This window comes from Amblyomma maculatum, chromosome 11 (assembly GCF_055883805.1).
Source record: "Amblyomma maculatum isolate TAMU_Amacu chromosome 11, ASM5588380v1, whole genome shotgun sequence".
Classification (NCBI taxonomy): Eukaryota; Metazoa; Arthropoda; class Arachnida; order Ixodida; family Ixodidae; genus Amblyomma; species Amblyomma maculatum.
Genome location: NC_139354.1, coordinates 150,640,785 through 150,650,410, shown reverse-complemented (window position 1 = coordinate 150,650,410; position 9,626 = coordinate 150,640,785). Strand labels below are relative to the sequence as shown.

At 48.3% G+C, this 9,626-nt stretch overlaps 1 protein-coding gene across 1 annotated transcript; it reads right to left on the bottom strand.

Annotated features, from left to right (window-relative positions):
- Window positions 1–1,163: 1,163 nt before the first annotated feature.
- Window positions 1,164–5,657, bottom strand: LOC146175183 (uncharacterized). The gene is given in 4 exon segments (XM_084585543.1): window positions 1,164–1,559; window positions 2,779–2,966; window positions 4,956–5,055; window positions 5,538–5,657. Coding segments are annotated over 4 exon segments (804 nt in total).
- Between the last annotated feature and the right edge of the window lie 3,969 nt (window positions 5,658–9,626).

Sequence of the window (9,626 nt, the reverse complement as noted above, 5' to 3'; positions counted from 1 at the left end):
GTCGTGCCTAAAAACTTCAGACAGGAAATTCTTCATGCGTTGCAAGACGAGCCAACAGCAGGGCACCTCGGTTTTGCGCGCACGTTGCATCGAATCCAGGAGAAGTACTACTGGCCGCAACTGCCTGCCGACGTTTCCCATTACGTAAAAACGTGCCGTGAGTGCCAGCGAACCGATCAGGCCAGCTGGGCTACTGAACCCGATACCGCCACAAACCCTGCCCTTTCCACAAATTGGGATGGATGTTCTCGGCCCCTTTCCATCTTCATCTGCGGGTAAGAAGTGAATCATCGTGGCCACCGATTACCTTACCCGATACGCCGAAGCAAAAGCACTGCCCAATGGTACTACGGCAGAAGTCGCAGTTTTTTGTCGAATAAATTCTCTTGCGACACGGCGCCCCAGAAGTCCTCATCATGGACAGGAACGGCATTTACGGAAGAGCTGACGCTAGCCATCCTAGAATACAGTCATACAAGCCATCAACGAACTACTGCGTACCATCCCCAGACAAATGGACTCAACAAAACTATTGCGGATATGATTGCAATGTACGTCGACACCGAGCACAAGACACAGGACGCCATTCTGCCCTACGTCATCTTCGCTTATAATACCGCCATCCAGGAGACAACCAGGTCGACCCCGTTCAGCCTTGTGTACGGCAGGGAGCCCACGACGACGCTTGACGCAATGCTGCCACACGTAACCGATAAGGATAACCTGGACGTCGCCGTCTACCTTCAACGCGCAGAGGAAGCCCGAAGACTCGCCCAAACGCGCATTAAAAATCAGCAACTAACCGACGCCTGAGGTTGCAACTTGCGACGACGCGATGCTGAGTACAAGCTTGAGGATCAAGTCTGGGTGAGTCCGTCAGAGGACGTTCGCATCGGGACCAGGGGTTGTTACTGAGGGGTTCAAGGAATAATAAGCTCGAAGTACGTGTGCACGGCCCCGCGTCGGGTGATGAACAACTTTTATTACCGATAAGGACTGCTGTGCTAAGAAGTACAGTGTGCTGACGTATTGGGTCATGCGCAGATTAGGTTAGAGCGAGTGACGTCAGCCTTACTCAGATCTGCTACATCTTCCTTTTTACGGAAAAAAAAAAACAAGGTTTAGCGTCGCTCGGGCAGAGGGTGCCGATATGATTGGCATCGTTACCTTGTGCTTCGGCGTAGCTCTTGGGTGGGCTCTGTGCGAGGGCCTTCTTGAGGGGTGGGACTTGTTTCAGGTTGCGGTCCTATCAGTCGTAGATGTTCTCGTGTGCGTCGAATTTCCCTGCCGTCCTCAGTTTTCACGATCGCTGAGCGAGGTTCGTTAGCTGGCCTGAGAAAGCCAGCTGGAGACCAGCTCCGCTGGATTGTGTCATACACGGTGACCTGCTGTCCTGGTGGCAGGTACCTGCTGCCGCGGTTGTAGTAATTCCTTTGGCGTTGGCGTATTTCGCGAAGCCGGCTGCAAACCACGTTGCTGGGCATTGACTGTGGTTGCAAGTGGCTTGTAGGCACCGGAAGAAGTGTCCGAGTTTGGCGTCCCATCAGACTCTGCACAGAGGAATGTAGCACATCATCACGCGGAGTATTGCGCCGTTCAAGCAAAGCCATTTGAAATGCAGGCATTTTAAAGGAGCATTTTTTTTAAAAGCTTCTTTGCTTCCTGCACCGCTCTTGCCGTTAGACCGCGGGTGGTAGGGGCTTGACATGACGTGGGCGATACCTAGGATGTTCAGGAAATCCTTAAATTCCCGGCTGTTAAAGGGTGGCCCATTATCACTGCACAGCTTCAAAGGCAAAAGAACTGTGAGTTGAGCTAGTTGGTGCTTCATTTTTTAAAAATACACAGCGCAACCAACATAGGACAAGCGAGTAGACGGGAACAGCGCTGACTATCAACTGCATGATTTATTGAAAGAATACGAATATATACAAAAATGTTCTGACAACCAAGTGCGCATGTTCCCAGATAAAACAGCATTTTCCTTTAACCAGTTTCGTCAAGATATGAGATTTCTCGGGGATGAATGATAACAGATCCTTGCACTCCCCTGTTCCCTGATCCTCCTTGCACTCCCCTGTTCAAAGAAACTTCAGTGTTGTACAAACACAGAGAGAAATTAACACGAGAATTAAAAGAAGCCTATCTCATTCACAAGAATTCTGACACATGCGTAAGCACCCCATCTGTTATCATTCATCCCCGAGAAATCTAATATCTTGACGAAACTGGTTAAAGGAAAATGCTGTTTTATCTGCGAACATGCGCACTTGGTTGTCAGAACATTTTTGTATATATTCGTATTCTTTCAATAAATCATGCAGTTGACAGTCAGCGCTGTTCCCGTCTACTCGCTTGTCCTATGTTTGTTGCGCTGTGTATTTTTAAAAAATTCAAAGGCAAGCCATGGACCGAAAAGATTTCAGAACACCAGGTTTTCAGCGAGGTTGCTGTGATGGTTCGAAGTTCCCGAATTTCGAAAAAAGATGAGTAAAAGTCCACAATGACGGCAAATTCACGACCTTCATAAAAGAACAGGTCAATACCAACAACTTGCCAGGGTAAGGTTGGGACATCGTGACCTAAAAGGGGCATTTTGGCGTTTCGCGGCTGATTCTTCATACACACCTTGCACCCTTTACAGAACTGCTCAATGTCGCTCGCCATGTTCGGCCAGTACATCACGTTCCTAGCCCTCATCTTCATTTTATCCGCGCCTGCGTGCGCCGCGTGAAGGAGGCGGATCATTTCGTATCTTTTTGACTCTGATATAATTACCTTGTTGCTGCGAAATACGAGGCCATCCTGCGCATGTATCCAGTCTCGGTACCCCCAGTAGGTCCGAAGTTGCCCGGGGTCTTCGTGCTTGTGAAGAGGCCATGCTGCCTCGGCGTATTCGCGCAGCTTTGTCAGGTTGCTGTTGCCACTGGTTGCTGCAAGCAGGTCTTTCAGGCAGTGCTCCGAGGCTGAAACGCAATCAAGAACATTGACTTGAAATTTCTGGTGTTCTTCCATGTATGCCTTAGTGGGAAAGCGAGATAAAGCATCTGCGAGGAACAGTTCTTTGCCGGGTTTATGCGTAACGATAATGGGATAACGTTGCAACGTCAGCCGCATGCGTTGCAAGCGTAGCGGGCACTGGTGCAGTGATTTATTGAAAATGGCCTCCAATGGACGATGATCTGTCTCCACTGTTACTGCATGCTGTCCAAATATACCGGGTGTCCCAGCTAACTTGAACCAAGGGTTACAAAATAATATATATGAGGTAGGTCAGTGAAACCAGATGCATACAACTACCAGCCTGCTTGCGCACTACAGGCAATTTTTTGCTTGGCAATTACTTAATTAGCTAATTATGTTAATTTCTCTAATTTAATAAATATCGACTTTAGACCAAAAATGTGAATTGGAAAGTTGTAGAGCACCTTCAGAAACCCCCATTCCATTAATTGCTATAAAGAAAGCCTCACGTGTTTCTTTTTTTCCAGGCTCAGAAGAAGCCCGCGAAATACAAATAATACCACGTGACTAGCGCATTTGTGCGCCGCGATTGTGGTGCTCCCAGTCGTGGTTCGAGCGAACGAAATCAGCTGCGGCCGTGACCCGATGGTCCCGTTGCAGCGGCAGGCAGAAATGTTGGCGATGGTTGGAGCGAGCTCGAGCTCGCCCGTCGTCACCGCGATCTTGGCCAGGCATGTGCACCGCGGCAGCCTACATCACGACAGGCGGATGACGATAAAGAACCGGCAAATGAAGCTGCAGCGCTAATTTTAGTCGAGTCACATGTCATCTCGCCCCTTTACCCAAGCCTGTATGCGCAGATTCAGTGGTTGATACCTTATCGCTCATCCGTTTGCCGTAAAGTTCGCTGATGGGAGAGAAGGAGGGTTTGTTAGAATCCCGGTGGTGTCGGCTCGCCGCTCTCGGTGCTACTTGCACCATCACGTGGGCCGGCTGTCGGACGCGGGCGAAGAAGCCATCGCAGGCATATCGGCCTGACGCTTTTGCGGGCCAAAGGAGACACGTCCGCAGCTAATTTCGTTCGCTCAAACCACGACTGAGAGCACCACAATCGCGGCGCACAAATGCACTAGTCACGTGGTATTATTTGTATTTCGCAGGCTTTCTTTTGAGCCCAGAAAAAAAGATACACGTGAGACTTTCTTTATCGCAATTAATGGAATGGGGGTTTCTGAAGGTGCTCTACAAGTTTCCAATTCACATGTTTGGTCTAAAGCCGATATTTACTAAATTAGAAAATTAACATAATTAGCTAATTAAGTAATTGCAAAACAAAAAATCGCCTGTAGTGCGCAAGGAGGCTGGCAGTTGAATGCAATTGGTTTCACTGACCTACCTCAAATGTATTATTTTGTATCCCTTGGTTCAAGTTAGTTGGGACACCCGGTATAGTCATGAAATTTGGTGCAGCCGTGCACTATCGCGAGGTAAGTGGGAGGCTTAGCGCGGAACAGACAAGGACAAGAGAGGCACACAGGACGAGCGCTCGTCCTGTGTGCCTTTCTTGTCCTTGTCTGTTCCGCGCTAAGCCTCCCACTTATCATGTATTACCAACTAGCCCAGAACTCTACTTTGCTCACTATCGCGAGGGTTTTCTTTTCTATCTGAGCACATCTTTGCTGCGCATATGTGAGTGACCGCGATGAAAAGCAACGGGGTGCGCATCCTGCATCAGAACGGCGCCTACCCTGAACTGACTTGCGTCAACTGATAAGGTTATTTTGACCCTTTCTTGGGGTCAAAATAACAGAGGATCGGGGCTGTTATCAGAGCCTCGCGCAACTTTTCGAAGCTTTCATGCTGCTTTTCTGTCCATACCCATGCGATTTCTTTGCGTAGCAAAGATTGAAGAGGGGTGGTCACCACAGACATGTTAGGGATGAAACGTTGCACAAAGTTTATCGTGCCCAGAAAAACTTGCTGTTCCTTACTATTCTTTGGTGCTGGCATTTCCAAAATATCTTGTACGCGTTGTGGGTCAACTCGCAGGCCTTCTGCAGTGAGCACGTGTCCCAGGTAGCGTACCTCGGGCTGGAAAAATGAACATTTCGTCAAGTTCAGTTTCAGGTTATGTTGGCACAGCGTGTTAAAAGATTCTGCAACTGGTAGTCGTGTTCTTCTTTAGTCTTGCCCCATAAGAGGATGTCATCGATTACTACTGCGACATTTGGCAAACCTTCTAGCACGTGATGCATTGCTGCTTGAAACACTTCCGTGGCTGAGGCAATTCCAAAACGCATGCGCAGAGAGCGATAGCGTCCGTAAGGTGTGCTCATTGTGCAGAGCTTGGAGCTTGCGTCAGCTAGTTTTATTTGCCAGAATTCTGATGCCGCGTCTAGAGTTGTAAAGAACTTGGCTCCGGCAAGCTTAGACACTACATTTTCAAGAGTCGGCATGGGGTAATGCCCCCGTAGCGAAGCTTTGTTGAGTGCTGTGGGATCTAGGCAGATGCGTACTTTTGCTTTCTTAACTACAGTGACCATGTGACTGGACCATTTTGTAGGCTCGCTTACCTTGGATATGACGCCTTGTTCTTCCATGCGCTATAGCTCTTCCTTGACTTTTTCTTAGAGGGCCACTGGAACTCTCCTCGCCGGGACGACCACTCCCACGCATTCAGGCTTTAACTTCATCGTGTACTCAACGCCACTGAAAACATCTGCAAACGATTGCGCTGCTGGGTACAACTGGTCGACATGAACAGTTTCTACCCGACAAATAAACCCAAGGCGTTCAGCTACTGAGTCACTGAGAGTCACGGACACATTTTGGTCAACCACGAAAAACGTCTCTTTGTGAACTTGGTTGTTAGCGCGCAAATGCAGTAGAAGTTTTATTTTGGCCAGAGTTTTGTGGTCGAAGAACGCAGTTAATGTTACGCGACATTCTTGGTGAGGCTTGTTCGGCAGCTTGCAGACATCCTTACTCGAGATTATACAGCAGTTCGCTCCTGTGTCCAGCTTGCATGTGAATGGGCGTCCTTCAATGTCAACTGTCACGCTCCAATGGTCTGAGGCTATAGCACCGACGGTCAAAGTTTGTAAAATGAAATCGCCGTCATCCGCGCCTTGCAGTTCGCGCAATTCCTTTTTCGAGCCTGTGTTATGACGGGGCGCAGATGCTTTGCATGCTTGGGCGAAGTGATTAAGCCCACCGCACTTTGTGCAAACCTTCCCTTGGGCCGGGCATGTTACTCCACGATGAGTAAAATAACCACGACTACAAGGTCACTTTCGTGGGCCGACTGCATGGACTACTGCGTCGCCTGCTTTTTCGGTGCCTTCGCGGATTTCTTTAAATTGTTCCTTTTCTTGCTCGTGGGCTCGGCATATTGCGACTGTCTTCTCATACGACGGGTTTTCGGCTACAAGCTTTTGCTGTAAACACTTGAACTGCACTCCCAGGATAATGCGGCTGCGGGGCAAGCGGTCTTCCAAGTCTCCGAACTCGCAGTTCTTTGCTAGCAGCCTTAGGTCTGTCAGCCACTCGTTAAAAGGTTTCCCTTGCTTTTGGTCTCTCGATCCGAAGCGGAACTCATGAAATGTCAAATTCGTCGATGGTTTGTAGAATTCCTCAAACATTTTAAGCAAAATGTCGACGCTGTTCTTGTCCTCTTCGTTGTCGAATTTGAAAGTGCTATAAGTTTTTCTTCCATCTTCTCCGATTGTTACAAGTAACGTTGCTGTTTGCACTTCGTTAGGCTGTTTCCTTTATTTGGTGGCCGTAGAAAATAGCATGAACTCACTTTTCCATGTTTTCCATGCAGTCCATGCGTCTTCCGAGGTATCCAATGGTTTTGAGGCCGGGAGCAGCGTCGACGGGGCGGACATAGTGAATGGGCACCGCTGCCACCATGTGCACGGCCCCGCGTCGGGTGATGAACAACTTTTATTACCGATAAGAAGGCGTATATATACAGTGTGCTGACGTATTGGGTCATGCGCAGATTGGGTTAGAGCGAGTGACGTCAGCCTTACTCAGATCTGCTACAGTACAATGGGAAGGACCTTCTGAAGTCGTTGCAAAGCTTCCTAACACTAACAATACGGTGAAAATCGGCGGGAGGCGTAAAGTGCGCATTTATCATTGCAATCTTATGAAGCCTTATGTGCAGAGGGAAGCCGTGGTAAATCTAACGTTAAACTTTCTTGAGAAGATGGGTGACAACTTGATTTGCCTCGGCGGAGAAGAAAGCAACGCTCAGGAACTTCTCATAAAGACGGAGCAGAGAAGAGAACTGATGAAATCTCAGTTGTCCGATATGGGCGAGCTAATAGTTTGAGGCCTGCTTCGTGGACAGGCCAGGCAGGACTGATTTGACTAAGCACGATATTGAGTTGACTTCAGATGTGCCAGTGCGATCAAGGTGCGATCAAGGTGCTACCGATTTTCTCCAAGGCAAAGAAAAATTCTGGATAGGGAATTAAATCGCATGCTAGAATTGGGAGTAATGAATCCCTCGGAACGCCATTACGCTTCGCCTATGATCTTGGTAGAAGCTCCAGGTAAAGACCCGAGGCCTGCGGTAGACTCCGTTCCGTTCCGTTAAGTCGTTCAGTCGTGTGCGACTCTTCGTGACCCTATGGACCATGTCAGGCCACGCTTTTCGGTCTCTCACTATCTTCCTAACATCACATAACTTAATCTGCAGTGCCTTGAGGATGCCATATAACCATCGCGTTCGCTGCCTACCCCTTCTCCGGCAACCCTCAACCTTTCCCAACATCAAATCTTTCTCCAGCGACTCCTCTCTTCTCATCAGATGACCAAAGTAGCTGAGCTTTAACTTTAGAATTTGACCCTCCAATGAGCAGTCAGGGTTTATGGTCGACAATATCGACTGATTTGATCTTCTGGCAGTCCAAGGAACTCTCAAGAGTCTTCGCCAGCACCACAATTCAAACGCATCAATTCTTCGGCGGTCAGCCTTTTTCACAGTCCAACTCTCGCATCCATACATCACAACTGGAAAGACCATAGCACGAGTTATACGGATCTTGGTTGGCAGGCTAATGTCTCTGCTCTTGGCTAGGCAGTCAAGGCTACCCATTGCTCTCTTTCCCAGAAGCAGGCGTCTCCTAATTTCATGGCTGCAGTCTCCTTCCGAGGTAATCTTGGAGCCCAAGAAGAGAAAATCTGTCACAGCTTCCACTTCTTGTCCATTGATGCTCCAGGACTTGATAGGGCAAGACGCCATGATCTTTGTCTTTTTAATGTTCAGTTTAAGCCCAAACCTGCGGTAGACTACCGAAAGCTAAATTTTCTCACCAGGGATCAAGTGTATCCTATTCCGAATATCAAGCGGCCTACATGACTACACTGCACCTTACTCGAGGATACTGGCAAGTGCCGCTCACTGAACGCGCCAGCAGGTACGCGGCTTTCGTCACTCCGACGGGCAGCTACCAGCCAACAATGATGCGTTTCGGGCTCAAAAAGGCTCCATTTTGTTTTCCCGTCCATTTTGTTTCCCCACGATGGTTGGCAGTGAAAAAAGAAAGGACTCGCTGCCAGTACGTGCGCTGTGCCACCGAAGTGGTGTACAAGTCCCCGCTGCGATGCGGCAGAGTTTACGTTGGGCGGACGGGCCGATGTATGAATGAGAGGCTGCGGCAGCATAACCGGTCTCTGAAAACCGTCAATCTCCAAAACACTGCCATGGTTGCTATCCCTTGCTGAACAAAGCCACCATTATCGGGAGAGGAAAAACTAGATAGGAAAGGGAGATTTTGGAAGCGGCGCATTAGCACAGACTTGGCTCGACATGTGTGTTAGTGAGCCATCTGGCTCTTTTAGCTAAGAGACTCGGTTTTATGATCAACCTGCGACGTCCGCGTCTTTTTGTGCTTTTCTGTTGTACGTAGTTATCTGGCCTACCTTCGACGAGAGATCTTCTTGTAAACTTTTCCGTTTGCTTTTTTCCCTCTATGTTACACGCAGACCCCCCCCCCCCCTCCCCATTTGCTGCTACGGGTTGTTTTCAATGAACTTCAGTTGTCAGTTTACCGTTCGGCCCGTTTTGGTCGCGGTTTCTTTTTCCACTTCTCAAATGTCTTTTACCATTCCGCACAATTTGACTTGTGCCTGAAGATCGGCGCTCATACAACCTCATAGCAGGGACCCTGTAACAGTGTTATATGCTATTCACGCCATCAGTGGTGCTTCAATCAGAATTTTGCACCTCTTCGCGCTCATAAAACCACCGAAAAAGCAGAATGAAAAAATGCAAAGTGTGCAAAGCCTCGCTTCTTCCTAAGCACAAAAACGTGTTTCATGGAAAACCACATTTAAACAAAAATAACGCTGCACTACCGCCATCACCAAGATTAAACCATTTTAAAACTTGCTTACAAGAGACTCGGAATGCATTTAGGAGATGAACCATTAGAGGCGTATGTATAATAAAACATTTTACCAGACACTGAAAAGCAAAGCATATGTCAAAAATACTCTTGCCCTGAGACTGTTTATAAGCGGAAGAGTTGTACAAGGTGATCGGTAATGAAGAGGCCCAACACTTCTAGAGAATAGCATGCGCAAGAACAAACGAAGTCTGTGGACTCCTTTACAATTGGGGTCTTTGAAAACGGAGCAATAGCAGG